Source organism: Callionymus lyra, chromosome 19, assembly GCF_982586985.1.
Source record: "Callionymus lyra chromosome 19, fCalLyr1.hap1.1, whole genome shotgun sequence".
Taxonomy (NCBI): domain Eukaryota; kingdom Metazoa; phylum Chordata; class Actinopteri; order Syngnathiformes; family Callionymidae; genus Callionymus; species Callionymus lyra.
Window position 1 is genome coordinate 17,636,085 of NC_141836.1, and position 19,171 is coordinate 17,655,255.

Below are 19,171 nucleotides of genomic sequence, written 5' to 3' on the forward strand. Positions count from 1 at the left end.
TTCTCTCAAGATACAAAAAAAGAAGACAAACACACATTTTATGCAATTATATTCCAAATTGTTAAAATATTCTCTGAGCTTTACATGATTTTCTTTTACAGTCTTTGTAGGAATATTCATTACACAAGAAATATTTAGTTGTTTTTTTTAACGCAGAAAAACCACATCAAACAACTTAAAAAGCACACCTGAATGAAATAAGTGAAAACTATTCTGACAAACTTATGCTTGTGCAAAACTTATATAGAAAGGGTCAAATTTTAAGTGCAATATAATTTAATAAACAATGATGTGAGACTGAATAATAAAATCCACAAAACCCAATAATTGAAATGTAAAGAAATAAATTATTTCGTATAGTAAAAATTATTTGGTAAAACGCTTTAGCTCCACAACCAGAACAATATCTCAATAGCTTATCAATATATATATTATCCATCTTTGTAGCAAATGTAAAATTATTAGCTCGCACACTTAAAGAAAATAATTATATAGAAAACTTAACTTGCAACTTGGCACCTGACAAACAGATGCTTGTGCAAACCTGAGAAGAAAGGATACAATTGAAACCAATAATTTAACTTAATGTAACTCTAAACCCTTGAAACACACAAATTGAATGATACAATAATTTAGTAAAACACATGAGTCAGGTCTACAGAATAACCAGCACTTCCTCTTAATAGCCAACCAATATACTGTGTATATATATATATATCTTATTAAATCTCACATGCAACATATTTTAGATGTAGATTAAAAAGCTTTTCCCCTCCACTTGATCAGCCAACTTTATCCTCTCCAGGTTTGTTCTCACATGATGGTTTCAGAAGGAGTCAACTCGGGTGCAATGATATCAGAAACTCTGTTGGAAATAGATTCATTATTGTGTATTCCTATTGTAACATTTTCTCTTTTAAGGAACTGGCCAAGGTGATCACGTCTTTCAAATTCAAATTCACCCTGCCATGTATTTGCAACAAATGTTTGTAAACCTTTGACTGTTGCAGTGCCTTATAAGATTTAATGTGATGAGCATGGCACTTCTAAAGAAGTCGAATGTACCTTCGGTTTGGAGAAGTCTTGGTTGATGCACCATTGGACAAAGTGCTTCTTAGCAACCTTCATGCTGTCAGGATCTGTTTTCTTACAATAAACCCGAATGACTTGCTCTGCAAATCGTTCAGGAAGTAGTTGAGACACCTGGAGAGAGCAAAAATTGGAAATTAGTATCAGCAGAAATGTTAATAAAGTAAAAAAATAACAACCAAAGAATCATGATCTTTCCATTAAATAAAGGTTTTGTTTCCAATTAAAATTAAAATATAACACTCAAAAACTGCAACACAGTCAATTTTCTGGTGGTGAAAAAATAAACAACTTCTTGTTAAAAGTGCAACACATTCTGAAGAGGAAGTTTGTACTCACCTCATTTTTGTCTATCTTGAAGCCGATAGATGGATCTTCCTTGGAGAAGAATCGAACATTGTCGATAGGGTTCTTATCTTCCATGCCATAGTCCATGACAGACACCTGTATTAAAAGATGGTAAAATGAATATAATAAAGATATTTTACAAGAAGAAACAGAGAGTGATTCATTTGGCAAGCAACAACAACAAAAAACAAGAAAAGGGATTAGCTCATACACTGGATTGATGAACAATAACAACATATTAGATATTGATCTATAACAACTAATAGTGATGCAGCTTAAAATCGTACCAGAACAACAAAGTCATCTGGGGCCAGCTTGATGTCCAGGGATTTGCTTTGAGGCATAGATTCTGACAATTCTTTCTTCCACTCTTTCTTCACGCTCTAGAACAAGAGTAATAAATCATGTTCTGTTACATCATGTTACACCTTTAGAGCAACAACAGATTCATACATATAAAAACTGAATAAAAATGAGAGTACAAACATACCTCTGTAACAACCAACTTTTCTTTTGGCCGAGTTTGACCCAAACATTTGTAGAGGCGGCGGTAAACTATGTTGCGAAGAATTTCTCTCGCTTCATGGAGCTCCAGTGAGGAAGAGTGAAGGATTTGCTCAAATACATGGTCTGGAATAGTAAACATAAACCAGTTACAGATCTGAACTCATTCCCTGGTTCCCTTTACATCGATTCATTCAAAATATAAAACCAAAAAAAAAAGAAGTTTGAAGGGAAGAACTAAAAGGTACTATGACACCAAAGTGAGCATGTGTCAAGAAAGGTTTTAGCAATCCACGAAATAGATGTTAAAATATAAATCATTAGGAACAAGTTGATGTATAGTTTGTGTGGTTTGGTGCGAGATTACGGCTGAGGGTTTACAAGATTATTTGCACAAGCGCATCCTCTGGTCCTCCTCGCTCACTTCTTCTTCTTCTTCTACACCTTATCGTGTCATAATCTTCGATTATAAGTGTACAAGTGTAGGAGGGGTATACAAGTTAGTGATGTTCAATATGTAAGTGGTGATGAAGAACAGGCTGGAAAAGCTTTCAGTAAGCAACTCCAATGTTGACATGCATTGTATGGAGCAGCTATTGTGGATACGGAATATGTGCTAATGGTGAACAGTGTTATATTTGTTAGTTTGCAAGTCTTCTGCAGTACAGGCATGTTTGTGGAAAGATGACTTAATTGTCTTTCTTGAGTAACCCGTAGAAAATGAAAAGACATGATTAGGAATGTTTAACAAGTCAAATTGTAAATAGCTTGGTAGAGTTGGTTAGACAGTCATAAACAAATGTTTATATGTATATATTTCCATGTAATATATCTAAATGCATGTCAAATGCATAGTTCTTGTGCCATTTATTGAGTTACTTACTTAACTTATCAAGATATTCTCTTAACATGAAACTTTTACATGGGAAACAGTGAAAATCTATCCTTGCATAAATTATGCAAATATCTCATTGATTATGCTAATTAGGCACACATTACGCAGATTAATTAAGACGTGCTTGATGTCAATGTGCTAAATTTGAACATCATATGCCCAACCAATGTTCAGATATTTATGTATTAATCCAAGTGACATCAAATTTCTTGGAATCTTCCCATTGAAAACAACAAACGGTGCCATCCTTGGCTCCATTGTTTTTGGTGACCCAAATCCCTGATTTCCAAGAAATACAATTTGTGTAACTCCTTAAACATACACCATAGAAAGATGAAATAAAAAGCTTCTTAATTAGTCAGACCTGGCCCCATCTTATGCTATAAGAATCAATGTCCTAGGACAAAGGACAATTTTTGACCTGAACCCCCTACCTAATGCTAGGAGTAATCCTCGACACCCTCTGCATGTTACTATGGTGGCTCAGAAGGGTAACTGCAGCAACAGGCTCCTCTCCATGCACTCTAGAATGGAACGTTTTAAGACGCTGTTTGTTCTTTCTGCCATAAGATCTAACAGATCTCTTTCTTAAACATGTGCTGTGTCTCAAATCGCATACTTCTCTTAGTATACTAGAAGTTAGTATGCATCAGGATAGTGTACATACTAACTAGTACGGAAATTCTCAACAGATGATATGTCTCAAATCAAACACTGCCGCTACGCACTAACCGGAAAATGATGCGGCGAAGAGTTGAGACGCACTTACGCACAAAAAATACTAACTTTGAGTACGGAAGTATGCGATTTGAGACACAGCACTGTACTTTTAATTTTTGCTAGCAACCTTTTAATTAAGTTTGTTTATGTTTTGTATGCATTTATTAATGTTTGTATGGATGGATGTGTTATTGCTGCTGGACAACAGAATGTCTCCTTCAGGGGATTAACAAAGTATCGCTCTATCTAATGTGAACAAACTAACCCGTCACTTTGGTGTAGGCCTCCATGTCGTCTATGGATGCAGATAGGGAAAACATTTTTCCTCCTGAGCCTTTCACTTCGATGTGCTTATCCGCCTTCAAAAAAGCCTCAGTGATCCTGCACAAATACCATATAGTTACTTTGTGCTGAGGGATAAATCAAACAAGAGGCTGCTTACATGAACTCGATTACGCATCCCACTGTGTGCTGGCAGGCTCTTCTGTGAAGGCCATTTCTTGTTTGAAACATGCCGCAAACATTTCCCACCTCCTGCTCACAAAAATCAACATATATGAGCCATGACAATTTGTCAATGATAACTTAATAAGTTTACCTTATCTCTGATGCAAATTTGTTTTTGCCCATCCACATCAATCACTCGTGCAAACTTCATAAAACGTTTGCAGTCAAAGTTGTTCTGGATGCCCAGGTGATGACAGTCTCTGAGGTGAGATGCAGCAAATTATTATAGGAAGCTCTTAAAGATGGTGCCAAACGGATGCAAACCTGGCAAAGTAATCCCACTTGTCCACGTCAATGCCATTTCTCTTGTTGGCCACGATCTCATAGAGGAAGGACTTGCTCTCTGGGCGACCTTTATAGGGCCACTATAGCAGCGACAGCACATTAGACATTAATTCTGCACTTAATGGTGAAACAGGAGTGACATAATAAAACTACTTTGAAGTTTAAACTTGATGAGGAAACCAACCTATTGTGCAACACGTCTACTTGATCACATTATGTATTACTCAATATCTAACTCACAAGCTGCCTAAAATCAAAACTATTGTCTTCACAACTCAAGAGTGACACCTACCTGACCCTGAGCTTTATTATTTTTCCCAGGTCCTGCTATCAGTTCTTTGATAAAGTCCAAGTCTTCAGAAGGCACCAGGCCATATTTCTCCATGACAGGCTTCAGATTATTGTCGTTCACCAGATGTTCAAACATGCTGATGGAGGCAGTTTCATGCTGCAACACAGAGTTTTGTATTTAGAGAAGTCTCTTGGTTCAAAAGAGAAATTACTTGCTTAAAAAAAGAAGAATTGTAACACTTATGTATCTTATCACACTTGTTCCTTTAACGCATGAAATAACTGTGTAGGCCTTATCAGATACAGCCATGTGCACACTGCATTTCTTTATGCATCATCATGAATCCACACTTTGAAAGCAATATTGTACCACATTAGCTATCAATTTACTTGCACTTTAACAAACAAGAAAAGGGTTCTAGGTACTGTTCTAGGAAGTTATATATTTTTTTTTAGTTTGGATTCATTTCTAATAAGTTCTTTCACCAAAAAAATTATATCCAGGGCTAGGTATTATGGCCAGTTTCCTAAATCCGTTAGATTGATTCATAAAGTTATGAATTGATCAAGTTTGATTCAATTCATAATATGATTTTAATAATGAAAAGGACTTAACTATGTTACAACGTGCATGTATATTACCCATAATAACAGTCTGGTGTTTTTCTAATGTTAAGAAAACTGAAAAATATTAAACTCTTTAATCTCCAAGTGTACTTCGAGTGTAACACCAAAATATGTGTCATAATTTAACATGAACAAAAAAAGCCAAGTCTTATGACTTTGTTCTTACTTTGTGAAAGTCAGATTCTTGTTTAGGAAAGTTGAGAGTGATGTTCTTTTGTCACATGTTACAGGTACTCTCTCTACAGACTGCATTTTTCTTTAAAACGTGTAATGTATGCAGGCTTGTCATCTTCAACCTGCCATTTGCGAGATGACGTGCAAATAATCGATCTTATTTTCTAATAAGCGGTATTGTACAATTTTAATGAAATTGAAGATAGTAAAGATATGACAACTTTACTGTAATCAATCATCTAGATTTAACACACATTTTAAATAATCACTTGATTAACTAATAATCTTTCATATTTAATTCATATTAAATAATCATTGCCTTTCTTTAGAAATTGATGTGATCAGCAGGTCAGATCACACTGAGAAAGATCTCTCAATTGTGCCAGCTAGACTCTCTACAAACACTATCTGATAAACAGATTCTCTCTACAAGATCAAACTCTAGTGACTTTCCACAGCTACCTAATGATAACTAAAAAAAGAAAAAAAAACGTTGATTTACCTTCCACCCACAGTCGGGCCGAGCTTTTGGTATGAACGTCTCAAACATGTGAGAAAATGGCCCATGTCCTAATAGAGAAAAGACAAACTCTTTATATCAATTTCTTTAAAATACTTGTGATCCTCAATAGGGCGTCTTACCCAGATCATGACAAAGGCCAGCGATCTGCAAACAAAGGATGTCTCTCCTGGAGATGAGAAGTTCAGGCTGTCGTTCATTCAGAGTTTGCACAAATTCTTCAGCCAAATGAGCCACTCTGAAAATAAAATCATTTTGAGTATAAAGTGAGAATCCTTTGATCATAATCAGATGCATTAAGCCAAAAACTAAGGATTACCCGATGGAGTGTTCAAACCGGTTGTGTGAAGCTCCGGGATAGACTAAGTATTTTCCTCCCAACTGCTTGATGTTTCGGAGTCTTTGGAACTGTGGTGTGTCGATGATTTTAACAAGAAGTGGGTGCAGTGCAAGACTCCCATGAATTGGATCATTAAAGACCTGAACAAAAAAAAGGTACTGAGAATAAAAGGCAGCACTTGAACAACAAGAATGCAGTGGAGATACAGTTTATTTTATTATTTCACAAATTACAAAGCTTTGTTGCCCTTTAGTAAACGTGAGCTTTGAGACAGCAGCAGGGCTGATCTAAACAGAAGGTTGTGCACTGACTTGCATGTCATCGAATAACTCCTAACCCCAGAGCAAAGGATAAAAATAGACAATGAAACGACAGGATCACCACGAAGACCAGTTTGTTGCTTCAAAATGTGAAGAAAATAGCATGTTTAATTTGAACCATATATAATAACAATGTATGAGAAATATTTCCATAAATATCAGCTGCTTTTGTGTAAAAGACCCCCACGAAAATGTATAAACATTTACTATACTGATCAGATATACAGAATTTCATCTTCTTTTTGTTAATTTAAAGGCCTTTATGCCTTGAGTCTACTGACTCCTTCAAGAAACATCAAGACATTTTTATTCGTGCAGGATTTCCTTGATTTTCTGAGACTCCTGTGTTGGTCTCGATGGTGTCTTGACCCTTTAAGCAAACATTTTATTGGGTATCGTTTTGATTGTTTTTAAGCGCTTTGTGACCCTGGTCTGTAAAAGCGCTATACAAATATAAATTACTTACTTTATGGTGACTTTTAAGGTGGTTTTACAAGTTCGTGGTGTAGCATTACACTGCTGCAAGTTATGTCTTTTTGTTTTTTATCGTCAAAAAACTTCCACACCGCGGAATGAGAACCTTTATTGGAAGTAATGTTACAGTGAGTTTGTCATCCTCACCAACGGCTGGGTTTTGCTCTGTGATCATTTTCTTCTTTTCTCTCAACTCCTTACTAGGGCTGAACGATTATTGAAAATAAATATAATTGTGAATATTTTCTGAAAGATTGCGATTTTATATGCGATTTTTTTTTTTTTTAAATTTAATACAATAAATGATTAACTTTACAGTAAAATGTATTTTATTTCATTTTTTGTGATTGTAAAGATAAAGTTACCATTTTTAAGATAAAGACAAATTAATTATACATTGAAAGAAAGGGAGAAGGTTAATTTAGTTACTTTAATTATAGTTGTAAACAGACATACTATATGAAGGGCTAAACTTAAAAAAATTCTGCAAAAATGTGCTAAAAGTGTATTGTAATATATATGTATATAAAATGTATTTATTAGTCAATAATAAATCAACCTTCAGTGCAAAGAAAAGTACAATCACTGGTCACTTATTCTGCCTTTTACGGCACACGCTCTACAAATATAAATGACTTGCATGTTTGCACAGTTGCTCTTGTTACTCATATATATAGTCAATATGGTCATATATAAGTGCATCCTCTGTCATACACATCAATATATTTTCTTTTATACTATTAAAATTGTGTAATTGTTATAGGTAACAAACTTTGACATAACACACACACAAACATGCCAGCAGGGCGCACACCACGCACTATGGCGTACATGCTGGCACGCCACAGACACTCCGGCAGACCTGTGCCTCAATTCTTATTACGAACCTATTTCAGGATTTAAACGGAGCCTGACTCTCTTTGTATTTATCTTTAATATTGAATTAAAAATGCTTACATTTTTAATATTGAATTTAAAAGGCTAAGAATTAAAAAAAATATTGAATAATTGAAATTAAAATACGACACATTGAACGTCCCCGATCAAAATGCGATATCATTTTTGATTTTTAATAATCGTCGTCACTTAGAAATGAGATCGTCTATAAGTAGGAATCGAGATTGCAATTTGTTTTTAACGATTATTCGTGCAGCCCTACTACACAGAGATCTCTTTCGCCTCCTTATAATATAAGATATTATAAAGAGACCAAGGAATACAGAGCCGCTTATTCTTTAACTTATTTTTGAAGTTTATCTTTATATAGTGAATAACGAGTTTAGATTTTCCTTGTTTATGTTTACTTGTCCATATTAAATCTGGAGTGAGAAACACCTTTGCCTACAGGCAAGATGATAGACCATAGTTCAATTATACAAAATGCTTTCATTGCTATGCAAACGTTGGACAAAAAAACAACCTGAAATAATATTAGTTGTGGAGAAGCAATCAAATTATCAAGTGAATTAACTGATGCTAATACACTTCTGAATCTGAGCACATGGTGGATAGTTTTTCGATTCGCTGGCGATATGTTGTTTACACATGAAGAAATTGTGCGACATAATCTTTAAGTGACGTCCTTTTTTATTCTTAGAATGACAAAAAATTACCTTGTTGCATTGCACGTCCAGCTGCAAGAGCTTTCGTATACTATGAAGGATCCTGTTGCGATCACCAATGGTTCTAAAATAAGAGCAAACACCAATACCATATGATGAGGTTGAGAGGTCACATACAGTACATGTGTATACTTACTTTATGCCAAGTTCCTTCAACTCAGGCTTATCGATGTATCTGAGCCCCACTCCTGTGATCTTCTGCTCTGTGACACAAGCACAACAAAGACTAACGTTCCAGGGCATGCGTGGATCATACGAGTAATCTGAAGACCGAACTGTAGAACTTATAAGTCACTCACCTCGAAATAAGTCTTTCCATTCTCCGAGACCCTCGTCTCGCAGGTATTCACACACCTCTTCGACACCCCATTGTGTGTAGTCGTACGAATTGTTCATTTTGATGCCCGCCCACACTGACGATCGTTACCGTCCCTCCATCTCGACTGATAAAAACAATATTAAAAACAACTCTGTGACTTTGTTTCAAAGCGAAGTTGTCGGATGGAAGATACTCGCTGCTCACTTGCCGACGTTTAAATACCTGGGTTTTCTGTTTATATCAAGGGCGGGCCCAAATGCATGACGTCATAAACTCGTTTCTAAATTCTGCTGAACCGACGAACTGCAAGTAAAGTTTTGCATTAAAATCCCTGAAACAGGAGGCATCCTGATCAGATGCACAAATCAACTCATTGGACTCTACTTTGAGACTCCCCTGGAGAGCCCTATCTCTGAAAGTGAAAGCCCAGCCACCTTGTTGAGGGAACTCATTTCTGCTTCTTGTACCTCCCATTTTGTTATTTTGAAAACTACCTACCAATTGTGACTATAGTTGAGGGTAAGGAACTAGATTGAATGGTATATTTAGAGCTTTGCCTTTTGGCTTAGCTCTCTTTCCATCACCAGAGATGGATGGATGGATAGAAAGATAGATGGATAGTCTAGCAGTGAGTCCAGCTTCATGCCAACCAGAGAGCCAGCCCTTCTAATCAACCTGTCCAACCTGTTAACACTCCTCTAGGTGCATTGTCTGCATTATTGTTGATGCTGCTACAATTATTCTTTTGTCTGAGTCTATTCTTTTCACTTCTTGTGCTGGGAATTAAAGAAAACTCAAGAACTCCTTTGTGTCTAATAAGTTCTGCGCGTTCGTTTGGTCCAAGGAAGAGCGACATCTAGAATTAGAACAGTCAATTTATTTAAAGTGAAAAATGATGACAAAAGTAGGCCATACAGGACCTCAAATACAACAGTTAACAAAAGATGCAAATTATTCAGAAATACCAGAAGTTCGAGCGCTAGGTCCACTCTCCTTCAAATCCTGGTTCACCCACCAGATCCTTCCAGAGAGTGGCTCCCAGCCTCTGAGCATATCCCTTCTTTTAAAGACCTCGAGACCCTCCCCGCACATGTGAAGTAGGTTGATTATAAAATCATGAACTTGGGGTAAGGGATGTTTTGCAAAATCTGACTCCTTTAAGAACAACAGATGTTGTATTCATGACATCCTTTCTTCCTTGACCTAAACAATGAATCTTCAGACTTCCTTCACACTTTTTTTCTCGACCCAGGTCTGCATAAATAATTCTGGCTCTTGACATTTTTTGAATCGTTCATGTTTCCTATCCGAACATGGCCGCTTCCTCCTTCCAACACGTATATCTTTCACAGTTTGGAACTATTGATGCACAGAGGCCTCTGTCAATCGTATCAGAGACGCACACCAAGGCTCATACAAAGTTGAGGCACAGATGCTTAGAGCCCTCACCTTTTGAACCCTGCTCTTTGGAAATAAGTTGTTAAAATATAAAATACAATAATATGTTTTAACTCTGAATAAAAGGTAATATTATCAAAGTTAACAATTGAGTGCATAAAATGAGGATATATAATTTAACCCTTCAATGAGTACATATATGTGGATCAATCTGAGGATATATCTTCAGATCCAAGCGTTGGGGTGCTGGGTATGTCTACAAATTACCACATAGTTGTATTGAATTTGTAAGGAAAAAAGGCACCGACGAGGATGGCTGCCTCTCCAGTAGCTCCGCAAAAATAATCCATAACTTTCTGTTTTTATTAATAATTTTTATTATAATTCTTTAAATAGATACTTTTGAACATGGAAGAGAATCATCTGGTTTACTCAAGAGAGGATCTACTGTCACTGAAGTCAATGGCACGGGCTGAGGATCGCCACAAGATGCCGATCAAACTTCAGCGCCGCTATCGTGGCTGTAGAGCAGGCAAGAGGCTAAAGGCTAAACTAACGGACAGTCGGAGACGTCACAGTCCATCGATCCCAACGATCACGATGGAGAACGTCAATTCAAAGATTGACGAGCTGTCTACCCTCAACAACCAGCGGATCTACCGAGAGAGCAGCTTGTTGATCTACACAGAGTCGTGGCTCACTCAGCTGACTCCGGGCGCACACGTGGACCTGCCGGGTTTCAGCACCGTGAGAACGGACAGAGACGCAGTGGAGGTCTGATCGTGTACGTGAATAAATGTTGGTGTAGCCCGGTACATGTTACTGTGAAGAAAGTCTTGTGTTGTCAAGATTTAGAACTGTTGGCTGTCAGCATGCGCCCGTATTATCTACCACGAGTTCAGTCACGTGATTGCGCTGTGTGTCTACGTTCCTCCGAGCGCTGCGGCTCCATCTGCCTGTGAAAGGTTCACACAATGGCAGCTAGACTTCAGAATCAACATCCTGAAGCGTTCATCATCATATCTGGAGATTTGAATCCTGCCAACCTGGACTCTACTGTGCCTACAGGTGATGACAGTCTCTAAGAGGAGATGCAGCAAATCAACATGGGAAGTGTTTAAAGATGGCGCTTGATGGGAACAATCAGATCCAAAGTAATCCAACTTCAATGCCATTTTTCATGCTGGCCACGATCTCATAGAGGAAGGAATTGCTCTCTGGGCCACTATAGCTGCAACAGCACGTTATACTCTCTAGTATAAGTAGATGTATTACTATTATTGTTTTTACTCTGCACTTTAATGGTAAAACATTAGTGACACATTTAAGCTGCTTTGCAGTTTGAATTTTATAAGGAAACCAACCTATTGTATTCTTGATCACATTGTGCAATATTCAATTTCAAACTCACAAGCTGCCTAAAAAAAACAACTATTCTATATATTCACATCTCTAGAGTGACTATCTGACCCTGAGCTTGATTATTATTCTCAACTCCTGCACAAGTCAACTCATTGGACTCTACTTTGAGACTCCCATGGAGAGCCCTATCTCTGAAAGTGAAAGCCCACCCACCTTGTTGAGGGAACTCATTTCTGATACTTGTATCTCCCATTTTGTTCTTTTGAAAACTACCTACCAATTGTGACTATAGTTGAGGGTAAGGAACTGAATGGTATATTTAGAGCTTTGCCTTTTGACTTAGCTCTCTTTCCATCACCAGAGATGGATGGATGGATGGATGGATAGATAGATAGTCCACCAGTGAGTCTAGCTTCATGCCAACCAGAGAGCCAGCCCTTCTAATCAACCTGTCCAACCTGTTAACACTCCTCTAGGTGCATTGTCTGCATAATTGTTGATGCTGCTACAATTATTTTTTAATTTACAATGGCACGGGCTGAAGATTCTTGTCGTGGAATTAAAGAGAACTCAAGAACTCATTCCTGTCTAATAAGTTCTGTGCATTCGTTTGGTCCAAGATAAAACTTTATTGATCCCTCTGGAGGTCTCTTTTGGGAAATTGTTTTTCCAGCCAGCACACAACAACACAGACAATGTATAAAAAACAAGAACAAAGTTTCTATAAAAATAAATTGCAAGATTACACAATCGAAGCCTAAAGACAAAGAACATAGATCAAAGAAAAAATAGCAAACACAAAGGATAGAAATATTAACATGGAATATCATCATCTTTTCGCTCCATTCCTGCCCCCAAGATCAGAATTAAACAGCCAAATAGCACAAGGAATGAATGAGTCCCTGAGTCTATTAGTGTAGCATCTGGGAAGGAGCCTTCATAAACTCCATCTGCTTCTCTGCTCACTGATGACAGTGTTCAGAGAATGACTGTCATCATCCATGATGGACAGTAGTTTTTTCGAGTGCTATCCTTTCTGCAACTGTCGCCAGTGAGTCCAGCTTCATGCCAACCAGAGAGCCAGCCCTTCTGGTCAACCTGTCCAACCTGTTAACACTCCTCTAGGTGCATTTTCTGCATTATTGTTGATGCTGCTACAATTATTCTTTTGTCTGAGTCTATTCTTATAACTTCTTGTGCTGGGAACCAAGCGTAGGGTTGCTGGGTATGTCTATGAATTACCACATACTGTACCAGGTGTACATCTCAGGAGTATCCTCTGTCATGACCATGAACAACATGAACTCATTTAAGGGAACATACCAAAAACTCGTCTTTTAAAATTATGTGACACTGACTAATAAAATCCTCAAAACCCAAAAATGTAAATATAAAAAAAGGATTTGTTAAAACGCTTTAGCTCCACAACCAGAACAACATCTCAATAGCTTACCAATATAGATATTATCCATCTTTGTAACAAATGTAAAATTATTTCCTTACATTTTTACATGTTATTCAAATGTATTGTATTTCTGGGGATTTTGTTTGTATCGATTTTTAGGAAATATTTTAGGCAACGTGAGGAAGAATAATTGTATAACCACAGTCTCAAACTGTAGATTAAATACTTTATGAAGCCTTTAACTCACTCTTCATTCTTGTTACTGCCATTTATCCTAAACTCTGCTGTCACATCTGGGTCAAAAGCAATAGAGCGCGCACACAGTGAACTTGTGGCGCAGAAACACAAACAGCGAGCTCAGAAACGGTATTGTGGGGCGTAAAACATGATGTTGTGGCGACTAAAAAGGATCAACGAGCGTGCACGTAGTAGTGACTCGCTCGCCCCTGAATTGGATCTCTCTCTTATTCGGGGGTCCAGGTGAAAAATGGTCTTCATTAATCTTTCTATGATTTACTATTGGGGAGGAAAGAAAAGTTTAGTTCTAAGAAATCGAGGATTTTGGTCACCAAGAAACAAAGGCCTTAACAATGGGGCCAATGGGGTCAAGGATGGCACCACTATCATATTGTTTTCAATGGGAGGAATTACAAGAAATTAAAGAAATTTGAGGCATACCTTGTGTGACATATCTGGGGACTGGTGGGACATATGATCTTCAAACTTGGTATACATGTTTACATTAAGAATATCTTCATAATTTGCATAATTTGTGTATGATTTGCATTATAATTCTGAATTCTGTGGAGAATTCTGACCCGCTCAAGTAGAAGAACTCATATTTCAGGCTCCTCCTTACATCACTGATCTGATCCAGCCTTACACCCCAGCTCGGGCTCTGAGGTCTGTGGATCAGAATCTACTTATGATTCCACGCACACTTGTTCAGGACCAGAGGAGAGAAATCCTTCCAGGCTGTTGCTCCTAAGCTTTGGAACGATCTTCCTCTCCCTCTGTGTTTGATGGAGTCTACTGACTCCTTCAAGAAACATCTTAAGACGTTTTTATTTGTTCAGGCTTTTCCTTGATTTTCTGGAACTCCTGTTGTGTTATCAGTTTTATCTTGACCTTTAAAGTATATACTTTATTGAGTATTGTTTTGATTGTTTAAGCGCTTTGTGACCCTGTTCTGGAAAAGCGCTATTCAAATAAAAATTACTTACTTACTTATGAAAGACCTTCATATGTTACTACACTCATCACCTTTTTTTTAATTTCCTCTAAATTCTTTTGTATCAAAATTATTTAATTTCATAAACATTTTGTAATAACTTTGTAATACCAACTCTGATAGGAAAACAAATTTACATCATTTATAAATATCATTCATATCATGTTAATTGACATTCTTTTGTAAAATTTACCTCTGTATCAGTTCACCCTTTTTAAATAAAATATTTTGCATGTTCACACACTTGTAACTCACAAAACTTTTTTTATTCGTGAGGAAGTTGAACTATGGCAGGACTCACTGAAAGGTTCAACAACATGATTGGTTGCTACTTTAGCAGGTAACCATGTTCCTACATCACACTTAATAACTAAGACAAAGATGGTTGGAACATACAAAGGCTAGTTGATCATCTGGTTCTTACACATAATGCAACAAATGCAACCTTGTAACAACAATTATCTACAACAAATTGCCATATACAAAGAGTAATGGATAACACGCCATCTGTCACTCAATAAATGTAAATTAGAAAAGTAAGTAAAAAAGTTTATCATGGAACATGTCCATAAATTAACAGACACTTTCTACAGATCAAAATTCAAAATTCTAACACAGCATAGATAATAATAACAATATGGAAAATCACAACATCAATTACAGTATATTACAAACAGTGTTCAGTTTAAGCAGTTATTGGCTTAAAGACATACTCTAGTCTCTAACAGGTTGGTTTTAATGTTACTTTACTACAAAACCTATAAAACTCTCTTTTCCATTGACTAAAAGTTTATGTTTTAATTCTGAATAAATGTAAATCTGCAATCAAGTTAGGAGGACTTCAAGAGATGAGGGGTTCACTCTGATCATAGAGGGCGTAACAGGAAGACCAGACAGCAAATGAACACAAGGTAACAGCATAGATATCAGGAGTGATCAGAACAAATAGTAATATTCCTCCCACTACAGCTGTTTGATGTGTAATTAATACCTCTGTTTTGGAGGTGCGTCCAACAACTCCTCAAAACAGATGACGTCGTATCCATTACTCTTTGTATATAGTAAGTAAGTAAGTAAATTATAATTGTAGCAATGTGTTGTTAATAATAATTGGTTATATAAGGACATTATTTACATTTATTGTACATGTATTGAAGAGGGTCAAAATATAAAAACTAATGAGTTCAGTAACATTATATGAAGGTAATATAATAATGGTAATTATATAAGTGACATAAGTTTGGTGACTATCGGAGTTGTATTTACAAAGTTATTACAAAATGTTTACGAAAAATGGCATGAAAACATTGATTTTTAAGAATTTAGATAGAAATTTGAAAAACTAATGAGTGTAGTACCTTCATATGAAGGTACTACATTAGTGGCATGAATTTAGTGACCATCAGAGTTGTAATTACAAAGCTATTCCAAAATGTATATGAAATATTGCACCTATTTAGCGTTTAGATTTGAATGATAGATTTAGATATATATTTAACATTTAGGTGTGTATTTAACATTTAGATTTGACATTTATATTTTATATTTCATAAATGTGAGAAATATTGGCTCAATCTGAGAAAATATGGCAAAATGGTGCTGCTGAAAGGTATTCTTAAAAGAAATGGCACGTATTGTTGCCGAAAAGGAAGTTGAAACAGCGCAAATTACAGCCCGTTTAGAAAAGCTCTCATTGGAAACCACAATAGCAGAAAAAAAGAGCGCAAGTTAATATGAGACAGGCATAGATGGTATGAATGCATATGACGCCATCTACTGGTCAAACTGAAGACGTGAAGCTTATGACATCAAAGAGGAAAGAGAGCAAGATTTTCAGAGCTTGTTAACTTTATTGACTGCCAAGCAAAAATAGCCACAAACCCTTTCTTTGGTAACCTGCAGGATAAAAATATAACACCAAAAGTGAATAAACACAAATGCACCGTTAAATATTCAAAACGTGGAATAAATGGACGCAGTTTTGCAACACATTGGAAAAACAGTGGAAAATAATTAACATGTACCCCCAAAACAGTTGACAGCATCTAAATCTTTACCAAGGGTCACTGGCATTGCTTTTGAGCCACCATGCCACTACTGTCAAAACATCGATGCACTAGAGCATATGTGTCAAACTCAAGGCCTGCGGGCCAAATGTGGCCCGCCATGTGATTTAATGTGGCCCGCCTGCCTAACCTTGACCAACTAGCAGGAAAAAAAAAAAGAAATTTCGACTAACCAATCCCACAACAGACAAAATGGTTTTCCTTCTTTTATTCGCGCTGCTTGCGTTCCCTTCTCTGACTCTGCCTCGTTCAGGTTTTCACCAGCGCAGGCACGCACGCACGCAATCCATGGCGCAGCAGCGCTGTGGCGGTGCGCTGCAGGGTCAGGTTCTCACTGCCCACCCTGCTGTAATGCAAAGCGGGGGGCGATGGCCAATACTGTCGGTCTGTCGGTCTGTCGGTCTGTCTGTCTCGAATCAACAGCATCAACCCACCCGAGATTGTCATCCACGCTACGTGTTTTCATTAGCGCCGCTGCTTTGGGAAAACCGGCCGGCCGCGCACTCATCGCGGCACACACGCACGCACGCACACACGCACGCACGCACGCACGCACGCACGCACGCACGCACGCACGCACGCACGCACACACCACAGTCCCTGGCCTGTCAATCGCTCCCTGTCACATGACCGATTTCAGCAGGAAAAAGTGTCGCACAAGTTGCTGGCTTGTAAAGAAAGCTACATTTACCCACAATGCATGCCTACCGGTATTGTTTCCCACGATTGACGCATCACTAGGCTGCAGCGTCTCCAAATCAATGTGAACAATTGAGAAATAAAAATACATCCTCGCAAAATGTCCAAGAAGAGAAAAGTTGATGCGGAGGGAAGGCGAATGCATGTTTGTGCTTCAAGGAGAAAGGCCTGTATGTCTTTTGTGTTATGAGGCAGTGTCGGTTGTCAACGAGTACAATCTACGCCGGCATTTTGACACCAAACACGGAGCTAAGTATGCCACATTTACCCATCAAGAAAAACAACAAATTGCCAAAGAATTAAAAGGCAAAAGTCATAACATGACCAATGGATGGTGGAGAGGATCCACTTGGTGTGTTCAGGCATCTACTCATCAACAAGAATCGACAGCCAATTTATAAGCTGGGGAACCTAAAAAAGTGACCAATAACTGGTTGTGAACTGAGACTTTCTTTCTTGTTGGGACATATAAAGACTCACCAATCTGATTTTCCTGCAATTGATTTATTTTTTCTCTGCTTGAGATGAAAAGTGTGATGACACATGTGCATCAACAGGAAAAGTTGCTTGTCAGACTTATTTCAGTTACAACTTGTTAGTCTTGAGCTGTAAGTTTTGACTTATTTTTATGTGTAGCAATGTATTTAGTACCACATGCAAGGCTGTGTGCAGCCATTTTTATTTAATTGTAAAATGCTACATCACACATGTTGTTAGCAGCTCACAATTGTTTGTTTTACAGTAGTTATGCCCTCAAGTAATACATTCAAAGTCATTTAACATTAAGGAGTAGTTACATTTATTTTACATTAGCTTACATTTAGTTACATTTATAAGTTACATCTGGCCCTTTGAGGGCAGCCATTATGATGATGTGGCCCCTGGTGAAAACCAGTTAGACACCCCTGCATTAGAGTCTTGCAGGAAGATTCAACAACTGGCTCATAAAGACAGAATATACTTCTTGTAAAATAAAGGACTATGCTTTGGTTGCTTAAACTCCGGGAAATATGATTCAAACATGCAAAAAAACGAATGCAGTGGAAAACATGATCTCTGAAACATAATCACAAATCCTGCACATTGAAAAACACAAGACATTTTAGACATACATTTATTTCTTAAATATTTTTAAACTTTATTCATTCTCCACCCCCAGGAGCTAATGACGTGGATCTAAGCTTTCAGTAAACTATAGAATTTTTTTGTTTTCCTATGAGAAGTGACCATAGGAAAAACTAAGTAGAGTTAATGATAACGTATCCTGTAATAATAACACAAAAAAGGCCCAATTGTGTGTTATTATCCATCTAATTCAAAAACCTTTCATGGTAGTACGTGAAATATAACAAGAACATAATAATTATCTATGATATTACATATGATTAAGTACATGTTTAAATTAAAAAAAAAACTCAAATGTATCATTCACATAATTTATTTTTACAAGGAGGGATAAGCCAAAAGTGCATTACAAAAATCTAATGTATTTCACCACAATAATTTCACCTTTTGTGTTTGTTCCATTTTACGTCAATGCTGAATGCAAAAAAAGGTGCTCGACAAATCTGTGCGACTTTTGTTTTCAATGCATTGTGACTGTCTTCTGGTGCAAAACTGTGCAGATTCGAAAATGCATTTAGTAAAAGACATTAAGTACAATAAGCATCACTATTCACTTGTGATACGACAGTCTGTCCTTTGTTCATGTGCCATTGTTCTATGGTTCTTGGATCCAACACAGGCCACGACATGCAATCATTTTTTTAATCGGCCACAAGGCCATATGTAACATTCCATCAGGGGTGTCAAACTTTATCACACCAGAGGCCGAAATCTTTTAGTAGTCTAGCATGTGTGCAGAACAAAATGTGCATTTACCAAACTGTCCTAAACAGGAAGCATGAGTCGGATTGTGATATTATCTTTTTGTATTTGGTCACTGTTGTTTATCTCGTTGTTTATTCTCAATCAA

The 19,171-nt window shown here is 37.1% G+C and overlaps 1 protein-coding gene across 1 annotated transcript; it reads right to left on the reverse strand.

The window, feature by feature from the left end:
• Positions 1-187: 187 nt before the first annotated feature.
• Positions 188-9,204, reverse strand: LOC148059787 (deoxynucleoside triphosphate triphosphohydrolase SAMHD1-like). Its single transcript, XM_087780680.1, has 16 exons — positions 9,016-9,204; positions 8,853-8,919; positions 8,708-8,780; positions 6,280-6,440; positions 6,083-6,198; positions 5,943-6,010; positions 4,641-4,796; positions 4,328-4,428; positions 4,155-4,263; positions 3,999-4,090; positions 3,822-3,937; positions 1,928-2,067; positions 1,725-1,820; positions 1,429-1,533; positions 1,066-1,203; positions 188-865 (listed from the first exon to the last, which is right to left on the reverse strand). The coding sequence occupies exons 1-16, from the start codon at positions 9,110-9,112 to the stop codon at positions 857-859; spliced, it is 1,644 nt and encodes a 547-aa protein (XP_087636806.1). The 5' UTR covers positions 9,113-9,204; the 3' UTR covers positions 188-856.
• Between the last annotated feature and the right edge of the window lie 9,967 nt (positions 9,205-19,171).

What these genes read in the sequence shown, in the direction of transcription:
- LOC148059787 (XM_087780680.1), bottom strand. Translation starts at nt 9,112, where the DNA reads ATGAACAATTCGTACGACTACACACAATGGGGTGTCGAAGAGGTGTGT. An exon ending in AAATTTGCATCAGAGATAAG is followed by an intron (nt 4,091 to 4,154) that starts GTAAACTTATTA and finishes TTTTGTGAGCAG; the next exon opens with GAGGTGGGAAATGTTTGCGG. An exon ending in TCAAGATAGACAAAAATGAG is followed by an intron (nt 1,204 to 1,428) that starts GTGAGTACAAAC and finishes TGCTCTCTCCAG; the next exon opens with GTGTCTCAACTACTTCCTGA.